Source organism: Lissotriton helveticus, chromosome 7, assembly GCF_964261635.1.
Source record: "Lissotriton helveticus chromosome 7, aLisHel1.1, whole genome shotgun sequence".
Classification (NCBI taxonomy): domain Eukaryota; kingdom Metazoa; phylum Chordata; class Amphibia; order Caudata; family Salamandridae; genus Lissotriton; species Lissotriton helveticus.
In genome coordinates, this window is record NC_136068.1 from 627996928 (window position 1) to 628016483 (window position 19556).

The 19556-nt window shown below is 48.6% G+C and overlaps 1 protein-coding gene across 1 annotated transcript in view; it reads right to left on the reverse strand.

Moving 5' to 3' along the window:
* Window positions 1-19556, reverse strand: part of ITGAL (integrin subunit alpha L) — a 453229-nt gene that overhangs the window by 74532 nt on the left and 359141 nt on the right. The window contains exons 16-17 of the mRNA XM_078652856.1: window positions 11774-11934; window positions 11535-11686 (exon numbers count right to left, since the gene is read on the reverse strand). Of these exons, the coding sequence (XP_078508982.1) occupies window positions 11535-11686; window positions 11774-11934 (313 nt within the window). The remainder of the gene's footprint in view (window positions 1-11534; window positions 11687-11773; window positions 11935-19556) is intronic.

Sequence of the window (19556 nt, forward strand, 5' to 3'; positions counted from 1 at the left end):
CTGGCTCTTTATGAGACAGGGAGCTAAGCACACAACAAAACTCTTACGAAAATACTTTAAGTCGCACAATTTACACAAATGCCCGAGGGGCACGAAAAACCATATACTACAAAAGTGGAATGCGAAATTACTAGCAGGTAAGTACTACTCTCATAGGCTTTGGGATCGCTAGGACTGGACTACTGAACCTTTAGATTACTAGCAGGAGACCTAGGGACGTCGTGTGCAGAGTGGGAACTCTCACGCGTAAGGCGGAACAAAGTCTATGGATCCTAGTAAATGCAAAGTTAGTGTTTTCGGGCGAACCCGACTAGGTAGGACAAAAACGAAAGTGGATCTAGACACTTAGAGAGTGGGCCTACGCTGGAGCACCGGAGTACTCGGTTTACCTAGCCCAGGGGCTGCGGCTGCATAGGGTTCAAGTGTCGTCGGGTTTCTTCGTTGATGAACCAGGAGCCTGAAGAAAGAGTTGCTGGCAGGCGGCCAGTGAAGAAAGTTCGGAGTGATCCAAGCCTGGATCAGGGAAGAAGAAGACCTGAAAGCAGAGGGGACCAAGTTCTGAATCACTAGCCAGTGATTAAGTGGGCACCAGGATGGCACCGGGCGAAGTCACCGCAGTCAGGTGAGTGGGCGCTGCTGGGCTCTGCAGTCTCTCGGACCAGGAGGCGTTGTCGGCGACCAGGATGGAGGTGCGAGCTGTCCCACGATGGATGATGCTCTCGACGTCGCTGGACCCAGGATTGGGCAACAAGTCTTGGCAAATGCAAGGCCCACGCGGTGGACCTAAAATGGCGTCTTGAGTGGACCAGGAGGGTCCGGGGTGCTCCTCTTCGGGAAGGGAGCAAGGGCCAGTCTGGAGCAACCAGACCAGCAGCAGTGATGTCGTCGGGCGTCGTTCAGAAGGCCACAAGCCAGCGGGCTAGTAGCCAAACAACGCGGTGAGCAGCAAAAAGCAGAAGGGCCCCACGCAGATCGTGGAGATGCTGGGAGGCTGCACTTCGGTGCTGGAGCTGCTCAGGGTCGGGGCTTCTCGGACCCCAAAGCACTCACCAGGAAATTACTCGGCGGGCTTGCTGTGCAGAAGTCGTGCAGTCTTGCAGATGGCCGGTCCCTCGAGGTCTCGTCGCACCCACGGTTCTCAGCTGGGCTGTAGAGGTGGGTAGAGGTCAGAGGTGCCAGGGAAGCCGGTTCTCGTCGAGCTGGGCAGTCGGATTCCGGAGGAAGGACTTGCAGCAGACCGCAGTGTTCTGAAGATGGTGCCTGCGGATGCAGGGTGACTACTCCTTAGTCACAAGGGAGAAATCTTAGGAAGAAGTCTTGAGTTCCTTTCGTGGAAAGTAGTTTCAGGATTCAAAGATGATCGGATTTGGAAGGGGGCCAGTTCCTACCTTTATCCTGTAAAAAGGGGCTGGCACGCGACTAAGTCCTGCCCTATGGGTGGGACCAGGAGGGGGGTGGTTACACCCACTTCCTTGGCGGGCTTTTCCCCAGCACAGGGTCTGGAGTGACCCTGGAACTGGTTCCAGCCAGCCTATGCACAGTGAGCACCGGGGTGCCACGTGCAGTCACCTTCCTCTGAAGCCCTGCCTACTTACAATACACAAAACCCTGTCTGGGACGGTGCTGGCACCACCCCTGGCAGGAAACCCTTTGTCCTTATCTCCTGCTCTGGGAGGACTCCCAGCAGCAGGAGGGCAGACTTGTGTCTCGGTGGCAGCATCCATTTTGTGGATGCTAAGGCTCTGTCTGACTTTAACCGGGGTTAGGGGTTACATACATGTCGTGTCCCTCTAGAAGGGTGGAATGCTAACCCCGTCGCCAGAATTGGCGAGGGGTTAGTATTCCAATTCGTATGACACCTTACTCGACATGTTTTGATAAAGCGATACCAGAGTTGGCATATAACCGCGAGGATTATAATGCACTTAAGAGTATATGGTATGCGATATCATGGAAACGGCTACGGGATGGATCCCGAAAGCCGCAGACAGGCTCAGCTCATGCCAGAGCACCATCTCACACGATTCCAAGCACTCTGCCTTCAGGATTGTTAAGGCCTGCCAAAGGAGTGACTGATAGGAGATCTGTGTATCCATTTTAGGGTTAGATATAGGTATACTATATCTACAGCAAAGGGTGATTACACCACCTTGCCCCAGCTGTCGTGCAGCCAGTTGTGTCAGTTTAGTGAGTCAGCCCAGGGGTGGCACAATACATGCTTCAGCCCCTGGGAGACTCCTGGGTACCTCAGCCCTGGGTACAGGGACTTAGAGAGGGCCCAGTGCCAATTCAGTACCTGAGTACAATTTGGATAGAGAGAACAGCTAGGCTGTGGGTCTGATTAGCAGGCCCACAGCCAGGGAAAGTCGTAAACCAGTGCAGCAAAAAGCAAAAATCTGGGTGATCATAGGATTGCAGACCCTACTCTCCTACATGACCCCCCCCCCCAAACTTTGGGACAATAAACTAACCTTGACCAGGTGAGTCTTCTTGCTCTAAGTGGAAATACCTGGAGAGCCCATCAGCATTGCTGTGATCAGTACCAGGTCTATGCTCCACTGTAAAATCCATCCCCTGTAGGGAAATGGACCACCTAAGCAGTTTGGGGTTTTCACCCTTCATCTGATTTAGCCACAAGAGGGGCTTATGGTCTGTCTGAATGGTGAAGTGAGTGCCAAACAAGTAGGCCCTCAGCTTCTTCAGGGCCCAGACCACAGCAAAGGCCTCCCTCTCAATAGCTGACCAATTTTTCTCTCTGGGTGTCAACCTCCTACTAATGAAAGCAATAGGCTGATCATTACCATCAAAATTCAGTTGAGACAGAACAGCCCCCACACCCAACTCAGAAGCATCTGTTTGGACAATGAATGGCTTGGAGTAATCTGGACTCTTTAGGATAGGTGCTGTGCACATGGCCTGCTTTAGGTCATTGAATGCTTTCTGACAGCTTGCTGTCCACTGAACTTTCTTTGGCATCTTTTTGCTTGTCAGGTCATTAAGAGGGGTCACTATGGACCCATAATTTCTGACAAACTTCCTATAGTACCCAGTCAGGCCCAAGAAAGCTCGAACCTGAGTCTGGGTGATTGGAGGAGTCCAGTCCTTGATGGCCTGTATCTTACTCTCCAGTGGCTGAACCTGGCCTCCACCTACAAGGTGGCCCAGGTATACAACCTGTGTCTGCCCTATCTGGCACTTAGTGGCCTTGATAGTGAGGCCTGCCTTTTGCAGAGCCTCTAACACTTTCCTCAGGTGGACCAGGTGATCCTCCCAGGTGGAGCTAAAGACAGCAATATCGTCAAGATATGCTGCACAGAAGTCATCCAGCCCAGTGAGGACTTGATTCACCAACCTTTGGAAGGTGGCAGGGGCATTCTTCAACCCAAAGGGCATTACCACAAACTGATAATGACCACCAGGGGTAGAGAATGCTGTCTTGGGCCTGGCTTCCTCAGCTAACCTGATTTGCCAATACCCAGCTATCAGGTCAAATGTGCTTAAGTAGTTGGCAGAATCCAATCTATCTATAAGTTCATCTGCCCTTGGTATTGGGTGGGCATCAGTCTTAGTGACTGCATTGAGGCCTCTGTAGTCTACGCAAAACCTCATCTCTCTCTTACCACCCTGGGTGTGAGGCTTTGGCACTAGAACTACTGGGCTAGCCCAAGGGCTATCTGAGGGCTCAATGACTCCCAGTTCCAACATTTTCTGCACTTCAGTTTTGATGCAGTCTCTAACATGGTCAGGCTGTCTGTAGATTTTACTCTTGACAGGCAGACTGTCCCCAGTGTCAACATCATGGGTACACCAATCAGTTTGGCTGGGTGTCAGAGAGAACATATGTCTGAAGGATTGCAGAACTTGCCTGCAATCCTGTTGCTGATGTTCAGTGAGGCTGCCACAAAAGACAACACCATCAACTGATCCATCATCAGGATTCTGAGTGAGCAGGTCTGGGAGAGGGTCACTCTCTTCCTCCTGTCCCTCATCTGTGGCCATGAGCAAGCTCATGTCCTTCCTGTCAACATATGCTTTGAGCCTGTTAACATGGAGCACTCTGAGAGGGCTCCTGGGAGTTCCAACGTCCACCAAGTAGGTAACCTCTCCCTTTTGCTCAATGATGGTGTGGGGCCCAGACCATTTGTCTTTCAGAGCTGCTGGGGCCACTGGCTCCAGCACCCACACCTTCTGTCCTGGCTGGTACACAGTCAGAACAGCCTTTTGGTCATGCCAAGCTTTTTGAAGTTCTTGGCTGGCCTCAAGGTTTTTGGATGCCTTTTCCATATACTCAGCCATCCTGGAGCGGAGACCAAGTACATAGTCCACTATGTTGGTTGCAGGCTTTTTGAGAGGTCTCTCCCATCCTTCCTTCACCAAACACAGGGGTCCTCTTACAGGATGCCCATACAGAAGCTCAAAAGGGCTGTAGCCAACCCCCTTCTGTGGGACCTCTCTGTAAGCAAACAAGAGGCAGGGGATCAGGACATCCCATCTTCTCCTAAGAGTTTCAGGTAGTCCATGAATCATCCCTTTGAGGGTCCTGTTGAATCTCTCAACAAGCCCATTGCATTGTGGATGATAGGGTGTGGTGAACTTGTAGTTCACACCACACTCTTTCCACATTGCAGTCAGATATCCTGACATGAAGTTTGTACCTCTGTCAGAAACGACCTCCTTAGGGAAACCCACTCTGGAGAACACTCCAACTAGGGCTCTTGCCACTACAGGTGCTGTAGTGGTCCTAAGTGGAATAGCTTCAGGATACCTGGTGGCATGATCCACTACCACCAGTATAAACTTGTGCCCTGATGCTGTCTGGGGTTCCATTGGACCAACAATGTCAATCCCCACTCTTTCAAAGGGAACCCCCACCACAGGTAGTGGTATGAGGGGGGCCTTTGTTGTGCCACCTGACTTACCACTGGCTTGGCAAGTGACACAGGAGCGACAAAACTCCTTGGTATTCTCATTCATATGGGGCCAGTGAAAGTGTGAGACAAGCCTGTCCCAAGTCTTTGTCTGACCTAAATGACCTGCAAGGGGAATCTCATGGGCCAAGGTGAGAAGGAAACCTCTCAGAGACAAGGGGATGACCAGCCTCCTGGTTGCACCAGGCTTGGGGTCTCTTGCCTCAGAGTACAGGAGTCCATCTTCCCAGTATACCCTGTGGGCACCTGTGGCATTCCCTGCAGCCTCAGCAGCAGCCTGCTGTCTGAGGGGTTCAAGGGAAGGGCAGTCTAACTGTGCCTTCCCCAGGTCTGCTCTGGAGGGTCCCCCTGAGCCCAGAAACTCAACTTGATCAAGTTCAAGCTCTTTAGGCTCAGTTTCCCTCAGCTCTCTCAGATCAGCCTCCTCAGAGACTTGATCCTCAACCTGGGGCAAGGGGGAAGGCAAAGCCTTACCCTTACTGCTCTTCCTCTTGGAAGGTGTCTGGTCCATAGTTTCAGAATCCAGCACCTGTTCAGTGGGGCATTTTCTGGCCTGTGACCTAGTCACAGCAAGCACATGTGCTGGCAAGCCTAACATTTCCATGTGAGTCCTCTGCTCCACTTCTGACCATTGTGATGACTCCAAATCATTGCCCAACAAACAATCCACTGGGAGGTCTGAACTGACTACAACTTTCTTTTGTCCCTTCACTCCACCCCAGGAGAAAGCCACAATTGCCACACTATGATTAGTAGTGACATTGCTGGCATTGGTCACCAGGAAATCAGTACCTGGCATGATCTGTCCAGGGTCCACAAAGTTAGGTGTCACCATGGTGACACTGGCACAAGTGTCCCTATAGGCCTGAGCCATTTTGCCATTTATCAAAGGTGTCTGCCTGTATTTGCCCAAAGTATTGGGACTTATTTCAGGGGACATATCTATATCCCCTGTACAGACAAGGACAGCCTGAGTGAGTGTGCCAACTAAGTTGTCAGACCCCTCAGTACCCAAGGTTAACCCAACTAATGCCTTGGGAGGTACACTACCACTACTGACTGTACTAGGGGGTGCAGTTGCCTTAGGGGCTGTAGTGGTAGGAGTTTGTCCTCCTCTTTTGGTGCACTCACTAAACCAGTGAGATTTACTTTTGCAGTACTGGCACCACCTTTTTGACTGGCCTTCTTGAGTCTTCTTCTTCTGGGAAGCCTGACCCCCACCCTCTTTGGTTTGTTGGGGACCTGGTGAAGACTTCTGGTCATTTTGTTCAATCTTTGCATTACCCTTCTGGTCTGCTTTCTTCTGACCACCCTGGTTCTGGTTCTGGTTCTGCTTGATCCTTGTCCTGACCCATTTGTCTGCCTTCTTTCCCAATTCTTGGGGAGAGGTCAGATCTGAATCAACAAGGTGCTGGTGCAACAACTGGTTCTGACAATTGTTTAAAATTTGTTCTCTCATCATTAGATTATACAATCCTGTGTAATCTGTAACCTTGCTACCCAGCAACCAGCCCTCCAAAGCCTTAGTGGCACAATCCACAAAGTCAGACCAGTCCTGAGACTGAGTTTTCTGGGTGTCTCTGAACAGCAACCTGTACTGCTCAGTGGTTAAACCAAACCCATCAACCAGTGTATTCTTCAGGACCTGGTAATTGTTAGCATCCTCTACTCTTGTAGTGAGGAGCTTATCTCTACCTTTACCATCAAAGGAGAGCCACAGTATAGCTGCCCACTGACTCTGGGGAATGCACTGCACAGTGCAGGCCCTCTCCAGAGCAGCCATCCATTTCTGGATGTCATCCCCTTGCTTAAAGGGGGGCACTGTTTTAGTCAGGTGTTTAGTATCTAAACCCTTCTCTCTATCTCTTGGGAGATTGCTGCCACCAGTGGGAGCTAGCCCACTCATCTGCTGCTCTCTAGCAAAGGCAAGCTTTTCTTTGGCCAGGGCAAGTTCTTCCCTTTCAATCCTCAGAGCAGCCTGTCTCATCCTAGCTTCATGCTCTATTCTCTGAGGGGAAGTCACTCTCCTCTGTGGAGAGTTTCTCCTCCTCTGGGAAGAGGCATTAGAGTGCAGAGATCTATTGGAGTCCCTAGAAAGAGATCTATCTCTTCTACCTCCAAGGTTAGGCCCACTTCGGGTTAGTACTGGGGGGGCCCCAGATCCTAGCCCAAGTAAGTCTAAGTTGGCCCTGGTTAGCCTTCTGACTACCTCAAGACCTTTGTCTACCTCATCCCCAGAGAGTTCCTCTTGATCCTCCTCCCCAACTGCAGTAGCAATGTTGGGGAGGTCTGGATCCCCAGTGGTACCCTCTAAGGCTGGCATATTCCCATCTAGCTGAGAAAGCTTTCTCGCATCATAGGTCTCTAAGAGACCTATCAGAAAGGGAATGGTGGGGTTAGACCCCTGTTTCAGTTTCCTGGAGGTACACACCTGTCTCATCTCCTGGAAACTGAGAGCTGCATATCTTGAAGTGACCTGTGGAGGGTCAATAACCACAAGGGGAGTTTCTGAAGACTCTCCATGGATAGACATGCTTTTCTAGTGAGGTGTAAGTGGTGCACTTACCTACACTATATGTTTGCCTACTGATCCCTTGCTAGAGTTGTAGTTTAGGGTGTGCTAGGCCCTAGGAGCTACAACAGCTGGTTCAGTAGAACTCAGAGTATTCTAAGCTAAGTTATATGTACCTTTAGTACTTATGTGATCTTTCACAAGATATTCTTAGGGCATGTGTGGTAAAACAACAGCAAGCTCAAATCCCAACCGCTGCTCACCAATGTGAGAAGTTGGCCTGATGTGCAGTGTTCACTATTCTAGTGATCACTATATATCAGTCCAAACAACCCTTATTGATGATTGGTTGTAAGTCAACCTTATAGACCAGCTATCCTAGTAGCATGGATACGAGCAGTCTAAGGCTAAGACTCTAGAGGGCGTGTTAAGCCAGCTGTTTTACCATCACATTACCCCTTGAACACCCAGTGAAAGGACACCACACAAGTTGTTATGAAAATAAACAGTGTATTTATTTATAACAAGTCTACCCTGGCTCTTTATGAGACAGGGAGCTAAGCACACAACAAAACTCTTACGAAAATACTTTAAGTCGCACAATTTACACAAATGCCCGAGGGGCACGAAAAACCATATACTACAAAAGTGGAATGCGAAATTACTAGCAGGTAAGTACTACTCTCATAGGCTTTGGGATCACTAGGACTGGACTACTGAACCTTTAGATTACTAGCAGGAGACCTAGGGACATCGTGTGCAGAGTGGGAACTCTCACGCGTAAGGCGGAACAAAGTCTATGGATCCTAGTAAATGCAAAGTTAGTGTTTTCGGGCGAACCCGACTAGGTAGGACAAAAACGAAAGTGGATCTAGACACTTAGAGAGTGGGCCTACGCTGGAGCACCGGAGTACTCGGTTTACCTAGCCCAGGGGCTGCGGCTGCATAGGGTTCAAGTGTCGTCGGGTTTCTTCGTTGATGAACCAGGAGCCTGAAGACAGAGTTGCTGGCAGGCAGCCAGTGAAGAAAGTTCGGAGTGATCCAAGCCTGGATCAGGGAAGAAGAAGACCTGAAAGCAGAGGGGACCAAGTTCTGAATCACTAGCCAGTGATTAAGTGGGCACCAGGATGGCACCGGGCGAAGTCACCGCAGTCAGGTGAGTGGGCGCTGCTGGGCTCTGCAGTCTCTCGGACCAGGAGGCGTTGTCGGCGACCAGGATGGAGGTGTGAGCTGTCCCACGATGGATGATGCTCTCGACGTCGCTGGACCCAGAATTGGGCAACAAGTCTTGGCAAATGCAAGGCCCACGCGGTGGACCTAAAATGGCGTCTTGAGTGGACCAGGAGGGTCCGGGGTGCTCCTCTTCGGGAAGGGAGCAAGGGCCAGTCTGGAGCAACCAGACCAGCAGCAGTGATGTCGTCGGGCGTCGTTCAGAAGGCCACAAGCCAGCGGGCTAGTAGCCAAACAACGCGGTGAGCAGCAAAAAGCAGAAGGGCCCCACGCAGATCGTGGAGATGCTGGGAGGCTGCACTTCGGTGCTGGAGCTGCTCAGGGTCGGGGCTTCTCGGACCCCAAAGCACTCACCAGGAAATTACTCGGCGGGCTTGCTGTGCAGAAGTCGTGCAGTCTTGCAGATGGCCGGTCCCTCGAGGTCTCGTCGCACCCACGGTTCTCAGCTGGGCTGTAGAGGTGGGTAGAGGTCAGAGGTGCCAGGGAAGCCGGTTCTCGTCGAGCTGGGCAGTCGGATTCCGGAGGAAGGACTTGCAGCAGACCGCAGTGTTCTGAAGATGGTGCCTGCGGATGCAGGGTGACTACTCCTTAGTCACAAGGGAGAAATCTTAGGAAGAAGTCTTGAGTTCCTTTCGTGGAAAGTAGTTTCAGGATTCAAAGATGATCTGATTTGGTAGGGGGCCAGTTCCTACCTTTATCCTGTAAAAAGGGGCTGGCACGCGACTAAGTCCTGCCCTATGGGTGGGACCAGGAGGGGGGTGGTTATACCCACTTCCTTGGCGGGCTTTTCCCCAGCACAGGGTCTGGAGTGACCCTGGAACTGGTTCCAGCCAGCCTATGCACAGTGAGCACCGGGGTGCCACGTGCAGTCACCTTCCTCTGAAGCCCTGCCTACTTACAATACACAAAACCCTGTCTGGGACGGTGCTGGCACCGCCCCTGGCAGGAAACCCTTTGTCCTTATCTCCTGCTCTGGGAGGACTCCCAGCAGCAGGAGGGCAGACTTGTGTCTCGGTGGCAGCATCCATTTTGTGGATGCTAAGGCTCTGTCTGACTTTAACCGGGGTTAGGGGTTACATACATGTCGTGTCCCTCTAGAAGGGTGGAATGCTAACCCCGTCGCCAGAATTGGCGAGGGGTTAGTATTCCAATTCGTATGACACCTTACTCGACATGTTTTGATAAAGCGATACCAGAGTTGGCATATAACCGCGAGGATTATAATGCACTTAAGAGTATATGGTATGCGATATCATGGAAACGGCTAAGGGATGGATCCCGAAAGCCGCAGACAGGCTCAGCTCATGCCAGAGCACCATCTCACACGATTCCAAGCACTCTGCCTTCAGGATTGTTAAGGCCTGCCATAGGAGTGACTGATAGGAGATCTGTGTGTCCATTTTAGGGTTAGATATAGGTATACTATATCTACAGCAAAGGGTGATTACACCACCTTGCCCCAGCTGTCGTGCAGCCAGTTGTGTCAGTTTAGTGAGTCAGCCCAGGGGTGGCACAATACATGCTTCCGCCCCTGGGAGACTCCTGGGTACCTCAGCCCTGGGTACAGGGACTTAGAGAGGGCCCAGTGCCAATTCAGTACCTGAGTACAATTTGGATAGAGAGAACAGCTAGGCTGTGGGTCTGATTAGCAGGCCCACAGCCAGGGAAAGTCGTAAACCAGTGCAGCAAAAAGCAAAAATCTGGGTGATCATAGGATTGCAGACCCTACTCTCCTACATATGCCCATTGCAGATCTCTATGTGAATAAGAAACCTACTATGTGCATTACAGACCAATTTGCACTATACAAATTCCTATCCTCTGTGTAGGCCCTATGCACATTGCAGGACTTAATGCTGTTCCTTGGTTTTTTATCAGACCCTATGCCTAGCGCAGGATCTTTTGCTACTTACACCCCTTTGCCCGATGGTGCCCTCTATGAGCCGACTTACGAGTGCCCTACAGAACCAGCCAGTGAGTTACCTAACCAGGGGTACTGATAACTCCAGAGTTGCACAGATATAGTTTATGAGTCGGATCCTTCGAAATTAGGAACTACCAGGACACGTGGTAATTCCTGTCAGGACTCCCGGTTATTCCTCATTTTCATATTGCACCCAGAAACACCACCTGAATTCCAATGGAGCCAACACTTTCTGGTAGCAGCTCCATCGGAATTAAAATGGCCCTGGTAATCGGGTCTAGGTGGAGCTCTGGGGCAGCTGGTGACAGTGGCATTAATCTATAAAAGCTACTTCACAAAACATCACCCATTCTCTCCTGCCACCAACTTCCCTTAGAAAAGCATCTTGGAGTCTGAGAACCCTAAGGAGATGACAGCAAAGGGCTGAGGCAACACTGTTCCCCAGGGAGAGAAGCCCAAGGTAACAGGTCTCTTGTGGTTCAGGCACATGCACAGAATAATGAGACAGCTGCTAGTGGTCCTGCTCCTGCAGTTCTATGTGGTTATGGTGGCTCCAGGTGCCCAGTTCATGGGCTGTCACTTTCCCTTCTTCTTTAATTGCCTGCTGATGTTAAAGGTTAACACCCCGTGTCCCCCTTCAGACAATTGGAAAATCACAGGAGTTTGCTGAAGGTCAACACAAGGGACATCCCTTGTTCCATGCATGGTTCTTCACAGAGCTAAGCAGCAGAGCTAGAGGTTGGATAAGGGGTGGGAACTACAATATGATTCTCACTGCCCACTGGCTGTCTGTTTCTGGGACTTGTTCTGTAACCCTAAGGTAGGAAAACTAATGTAGGCGATACCAAAGAGTAAATCAAGGCTAGAAGACGCTACCTTGGCAATCCCTTTATGATGTCTAAGATGACACTAATCAGCAGATCAGGGCTAAGGCACCTACCGGGAGGAAGATGGCCTGTGTGGCACAACTCTGGCCTTTGGTGATAAGCAGGGTGTCTGTAATGACCCTCTTGCCATTCTGGAAGACTACCCTGACCTTCATGCGGTTGGCATCCAGCTCCAGTCGGTAGGTCAGGTTGAATGAGAGGCGGCCTATGGAGAGAAAAGATACATGACCATGAGAAAGGATGAGACTGGCCTGTAGAGGGGATGGAAACTAAAGATGGAAGCAGAGCTGACCCAAGTAGGTGGAGGTGACATAGCTGCTATTGAAGCACAGGGTGATGATGCTGCCAGGCTCCTGTTGGCTCTTGACTTCTCCCGAGCACTCAAACATTTTCAGGAGAATTTCTGGCGGTTGAAAGCTCATAGAGGTTGAGACATTCAAAATTGGACGCGACCTGAAACAGGGAACAGAAGGATGAAGAAAGGTTAATATTTAAGTCAAAGAATCCTATTTCCCACATGGTTGTGAGGTAGATCTGTGATTACATTTTGCATAAGCATACCTCATAAAATGTAACTTGATAATGTATTAATCTGTCAGTTATGGTGTATAGGTTTATTCCTGTGGCATAGGACTAAAGCTATGCCCTAAAGGCCAAAATATGTGATTTCCAAAAGGTGGATCTTTGTCTACACAGGCATGGAGGATGAACAATGTTGGGATGGAAAATTCACAAGCCCCCCCCCCCCACCAGAGTGATCGCCATTGACTGAGATTAATTTAAGCGTTCCATCCATCACTTTGTTGTTTGTTACAGTTGATGCCTAAGTTTCGATGGGTGTTCCCCGGCGTAACTCCCATGCACACTGTCCAAAAGGACTCTGGCTACACTCTACTGAAAGAGCCCAAATAGGCCGAAACCAGTTTGGGGGTTACATGTTCTTCTAGACGGGACCTTGCCTGACAGTTCAGGATGGACTGTTCCCATGAGCAGCATTTATAGAACTACTTTGGATAAAATGGACGTTTGTCTAGAGTGGCTTGATGAGGCCAAAACAATAGACTAGAATGTATCTTGAGCGACCAGCAGTGGCTGAGATTAAATCAAGCATTCCATCCATCACCTTGTGAGGTCTTGCGATACCCAAGACCTTTTGATTTAAAAAAATATATTTTTATATATAAATGTGACCAAGACCCGAAGAGAGATTGAAACGTGTCTTTCTTTGTGCCATTAAACATTGAGATTACTCACTGCAGCAATTGGAGTGACTCGTTCTTCCCCACCGAAGCTTTGTGGTTTGTGGAATTCGGTGATATATATATATAAATAAATATATATATAAATAATAGCCTCCTCATTCCAAAGCAACGCCCGTGTTTACGAGCGCTGCAGATCCGCCATATTCCAGCGGCGGGGCTCTTTCGCGGCCGGACTAGCCGCAATATATCCATATACAAGATTGCTCCCACAGAAAGAGCCACACATGAGGAGTTTTTGCCGTTTATTCCTGGACAACAGCAAGGGCGGCCTGCCCCCACAGCACCAAATAAATGCCAGCTTGACGCGTTTCGGACATGTAAAGTCCTTGATCACAGGCTCTATGGCATAAGACAACAGCCATGATACGGACTACCTGTTTTTTAAATATCGTCCAACTCCTCATGTGTGGCTCTTTCTTTGGGGGCAATCTTGTATATGGATATATTGCGGCTAGTCCGGCCGCGAAAGAGCCCCGCCGCTGGAATATGGCGGATCTGCAGCGCTCATAAACACGGGCGTTGCTTTGGAATGGGGAGGCTATTATTTTTGGAGGTTCAAGGACAGTGGGAGCGATGTGCCCTCGCAACCCACCCACTTGAGGCAATAATCGTTTACTATGCAGCAGCACCAACTGGGGTCGATATTGAGCGGACTACAAGGACCAGGAGGCAATTTTGCCGACGCCCATGGGGGCGGGACTTGGACGATATTTAAAAAACAGGTAGTCCGTATCATGGCTGTTGTCTTATGCCATAGAGCCTGTGATCAAGGACTTTACAAGTCCGAAACGCGTCAAGCTGGCATTTATTTGGTGCTGTGGGGGCAGGCCGCCCTTGCTGTTGTCCAGGAATAAACGGCGAAAACTCCTCATGTGTGGCTCTTTCTGTGGGGGCAATCTTGTATATGGATATATATATATATATGTATATATATATATATATATATATATATATATACACATACATATTATACTTATTTAGAGGGGCTTTCAATTGTCTTCATCCATGGATCTGTTGGTCTGTCATTTATATTTTGATTCTGCCCACATCTGTATACAGTATGGGGCGGGGGTCAGTCCACTTCAGTCACAGGCTAACATCACTTTGAGTGATTGCATTTTGCTCTTTAACAAGGTGAACATTCGAACACAAGGTAGTTCTCTTTAGTGCGTGATAGAGTCTGATATGATAACAATACGTAACAGCTCTTCCGTGTACAGCACAGGTCACATTCCAGTTTTATCAGTTTCTATCTCCTGCTAATGCCGAAGCATCTGTAGGATCCGTGGTCCAGTGATATGTGGCTGGCAAAGGAAAATAAATTTGTTATATGTGTATAATGCAACACAGTCTTTCGGGCAGTTCAGCCACTGGAATCTCCAGAGTTGGGCATTGCAGCAAACCCAGACCCCCAAGGGCTCAATCACCAGGGCAAACAGCAGTGGAGAAAGAGAGCTTCCCTGCCTGGTGATCCTGTGTATTCAGAAGGGTGGAGACAAAATGCCATTGACTCTCACCTGCGCCTGCGGTCAAGGGTTAAGCACTCTGACAAAGGACAGGAGCCAGGCTGTAAATCCCATATGGCAGAGCACCCCGAAAATGAACACTTGGCTCTTTAATATCAGGTGGAGTGCTCTGCCCAGCCTCTGAAAGGGATGAAAGTCTAAGGAGAATCCCGGTGGCTCCCTAAACAATGAGCCCCTGGGAATCAGGTCTGATACTGCTGCATTTGTACGGATACAGGGAGGGGTGAGATGCTGGCACTGGTACCATTCTGAATTTACTGTCTATATTCTCAACTTCCTGTGATAACAGCACACAGTCTGCTTCAAAGATCCATGGGGGTGGGAGTCGCTTGCAACTTTTGAAGCCCTCCCCCATAATAACACTTATATATCCTTATCAAATGCTAGACAGCTTCCAAGGAAAGTGTAGGCCTCCTTTGCACATAGGGGCCAGGTCAAATGGCATGGCCAACTCCCAACAATCCATAATTTGGCCCTTCCAACGCACCACATGTACAGGCGCTGCTGGCATTTAACATTGGCTCTGCCAAGGTGCAGAAGGGAAATGAGGGGAATGTTGAGTAACTAGTACTGTGTGTCTGAAGAGAAGACACTAAGTAGGTTTGGGATCAGATTTATTCCGTCTGGTAACCTCCAGCTCCCGGCAGCAACTGCTGCTGGCACCGCACTACACATTCCAAAGGAGAACATCCATGAGCCCCACGAGCTCCCACCCCAACACATGCCAACCAGATCCCAACACACACCTTCCTTCACAACACCATAAAACCCAATGAATGAAAAAACAATATGATAACAGAATTAACAAAACAAAGTGAATGCATAATATACAGAAATAACATAGCAAGGTAATGCATAAGAGCAATAACACAGGCACATCACATGGAAAAGTTGAGGAAACGCATGAACAAACAAAAGTCTACAACATGATGTAATCTTGAAATTTAGAAGGAAAAGATCTCAACCTGGCAGACACCTCTCGCAGGGACACAGCCAGACACGAACACTACCAGGCACAACCGCGGGGGAAGAAGGAACACAGATTCTCTTGTTGACATAACCAATCTTTGATTCAGGTAGCACAGAAACAGCACACTTGTTCCATACCTTGCCGTTCTCTAGCACCACCACATGATCTTTCACCACAGACACTCTTCTGGGTGCTGAAAAGCGTGACTCGTCTTTGCGGATAAGGCCGGGTTTTTTTACTTTGACCCAATCACCCACCTTAACTGAAAGGGCACCAGAATTGTCAGACCTAGTGCCATACTTAGCTTGAACAGCAGCTCTGACATCCACCACATACAACAACTTCTTCTTATCAACCTCTCTGCTGGACATCCACCCCTTGTTCAACTTGGAACCTGCAACTCTACCTCTGAGTAAGGCTAATGAAGCCATGCCTGTGCTAATATGAGGCGTAGTCCTCACTGCCCACAACATGTTGGTAACAGCTTGCCGCCAATGCAAACCATTGACCAAGGCCAGTTGCAAATGTTCCTTGATAACACGGTTGAAGCGTTCAACTAAATCGTTGCTGCAGGGATGGTAAAGAGAAGTAAGAATATGCTTTACACCAATGTCCATGGGGAAGTCTTGCATTTCCCTGGAAACCAACTGAGTTCCATTGTCCGACACCAATTCTTCAGGAAAACCCTTCCTGAGAAACACATACTGAAAAAAATTGATGACAGACAAAGAATTCACAATATCCACGAACCTTACCCCAGGCCATTTCAACATGTAATCAATGAGGACCAAAACATACTTGGGAGAAGTCCCATTAAGCCCAAAAGGACAGGCAACATCAAAGGCCAGTTTGCACCACAGTGAGTTTTTCAGTGCCACAGGATCAACCAGTGAAGGGTGGGTCTCAATGCCGGACTGGGAACCAAAACCGGCCCTGGCAAAGTGCTCGGCCGAACCCCCCCTGCCCCCCGGGGGGGAGGGGGGCGAGCGCTTTGCCAGGGCCGCATTTCAGCTGATTTTGTTACAGGGCCGATTTTGCAGCTATGCTGCAAAAACGGCTCTGCAACAAAAACGGCCCCCAGGGCCCAAAACCGGCCCCACCCTTGCGGCCGACCGGGGGATTGCCCGGTGCCCACAACGGCCAGTCCGGGCCTGGTGGGTCTCCTGAGACTTGTCACTCACAACACAGTTGCAGCAGTCATGAACATAGTGTTGAACATCTCTGTCTAAACCAGGCCACCAAAAATCCTTCCTAACTCTTTTTCATGGAACGGATTTGCAGATGACCTTCCTGACACAGGAACCACCTCTCCGTACACCCCATCAACCACAAATAACTCCTCACCGATCTTTTTGTAAGGAATCAACTCGGAGGGACAATCCTTGTTGTTAGGCCACACTCTAGCTAAAAGTCGATTACCATTCTGACCTCTACATCACTTGACATGGCTTGCAACCATTCTTGTTCAGAAAGTGGACCACCTACAGTGTTCTCAAAGGAGCACGCCGCACAAACCATTTCCAAGTCATCAGATGCCAACACACATCCACCTAGATAAACAATCGGCTACATGGTTCTTTGCACCAGCTACAAATTCTAGGCGGTAACAAAACTCTTGCAGTCTAAACTGCCACTTCGCAAAATGTGGCGTAGCACTCCCACCACCTTTAGAGGTGAAAGGTTTATGATCAGTCCTTAAAATAAATTCTTTTCCCACAAAAAAAATTTGAAGTGTTGGACACCCCACCACAAGGCTAAAGCTTCCTTTTCAATGTTGAAATGAGTGCTTTCAGTGCCCCCTAATGTTCTTGAAGTGAAAGCAATCGTTTCCTCACAACCATCTCCTCTCTTTTGCATAAGGACCACCCCTAAAGCCACATTGCTTGCATCAGTGAATATGATGCACTGGTCATTAATATTAAACAGTTTAAGAGGACGAGCATGTAAAATTTCCTGCTTAATTGATTCAAAATTGTTATTGCAATCATGATCCCACACGTACTTGACATTCTTCTTCAAAAGATTCTACAAAGACGCTGTTTTGCTGGAAAAAGTGATCACAAATTTGGCATAGTATTCCACCAACCAAATAAGAGCGGAGCTGGTCCTTGTTCACAGGTGTGGGTGCATTTTGGATAGCCTCAATCATTTTTAATTTGGGTTCCACACCCCTGTGAGAGATATGATGACCAAGTTAGTCAACTCCCTCTTTAAGGAATTTGCATGTATCTATTCTTCATGTCAAACCACTAGACCTAATGATGCTTAAAACAGGCTTAACCCTGTCATCATGTTCAGACTCAGTTTTACCATAAATCAGAATGTCATCTTGAAAAAACACGACTCCTACAGTGTCCTTGAGTAAATTGTTCATCAATCCCTGGAACCCTGCAGAAGCTGAGGCAAGACCACAAGGCATACTTTTGTAACGATAAGCCAACTCCGGTGTAACAAATGACATAAGGTGCCTTGAATCTTTACAAAGTTCAATTTGGTGGTAAGCTGAGGAAATTTCCAGGGAGGTGAAAAACCTGGCACCTTCCAAAGTAGCCAACATCTCATTGATTTTCGATAGGGGTTGGTGATTAACCCAGATGTTAGAGTTAAGGTCTCTCAAATCCACACACATTCTCAGGGATTTATCGGATTTGGGCAGCTCCAACTCACACTGCAGGAGGGGAAGCTGAAGGCACCAGATCAACTTGTCGCCACTGAAGAGAAGACACCATAAAGGTTTGGGATCAGCTTTATTCCATCTGGTAACCTCCAGCTCCCGGCAGCAACTGCCGCTGGCACCGCACTACACATTCCAAAGCAGAACACCCACAAGCCCCCACAAGCTCCCACCCCAACACATTTCAACCAGATCCCAACAGTGTCTTGGTTGGTGGCTGCAAACAGGATGCCGCATTGAGAAGCTGCTGTGGTCAGTTCCGATTCACCAGCTACTGTCATGGAGTACCTTCCAGGTAGTCATTGGCATCACCATCCTCACACACATTCCTCGTCCCTTTCCATACTCATTCCAGTTTGAGATGTGCTACAATCAAGACATCTGAATAATGCAGTAATTTTTTTAACCTGTGCACTAAAATAAATACCCACCCACTATTAAAAAAAACCTCTCATAAATCCTTTATTTTTATTGTGCACTCAAGTGGCACATAGTTTTCATACTGAGGGACCTGTGGGATTTCTTTGGATTTTCTCAGATTTTTTTTCATTCTTCTCTTTGAAGAACCTATTCAGGAATAGCGGTGCAGTGAGGTCACCATTTCGGAGGACTTTAGTCTTGGGCATTCAGTGCACTGACTGCAGCTATTGCTAAGCCTGTGCAGGAGCGCATTCATTGTTAGCTTTGCTGTTAATGGTGCTGGGGCCCGCATGACTTCTGGTGCTGGGACGCATTGTCTGCCCTGGGCTGTTGGCAATGGTGGGTTTCTAGGAATGGAGGTGCAGGGCCCCCAATACTTGGAGCAGCAGCACTAGGTCTGAGGCACTCCTGGAAGGGGCTAAGGTTTACGTAGATAGCAAGACGAAAACGATCAAATACAACGCTTCATGGGACGCCGTTAAAATGAAAGTTACGAACAAGAGAACATAAGCAGGTGGTGATAAACAATGTTACAAGATTCGTTTCAAAACAGTAGGAATAGAGAAAGCCACAATAAAGCTGGGAATCAGACGAAGAGTCCTCAAGTGGTTAAACGGACATGAAGACACACCACGCTTCATTGAAGCTATAAGTTTGTCTTTGCCCACATAAGGGAACGTACGCGTACAGAGATATGCGAAAAATAAAAAAGATGTGGAACATATGCATGAGCACATTTTCCCCATAGACACAGAATGGGTAAAACTGTTTGATACAGCTGGCCCATAGAAACTAGGACTGGAAATAGTAATATGAAGACGAGCAAAGACGCTTAATAATACTGCATTAAAGGGAAACTTACGAGCAGGGCAAACTATGCATGTGGTGAAAACGATGCTAAATAACACGCTTCCAAGCATTATGACAAGTGAAAGCAACATAAATACTGTAAAACGGACAAAGTGTCCCCAAATGCTTAAAGAGCCACGTCGTGGGACACACACATAAATTCTATGACAAAATATAAAAAGTAGGAAAGGCGATAGCAACACGAAAACGAAAGCAAACATTTAAATGTTTTTGGTAGTAGTTGTGACATATTGGGGTCTAGGCCTTCATGATCAGATACATTATGACACACTCTGGGTGTCATTTATGAAAACACTTTTCTTTGTGCCTTCCTTGTGACACAATGGATGCACCATATATACACTATGGGACTC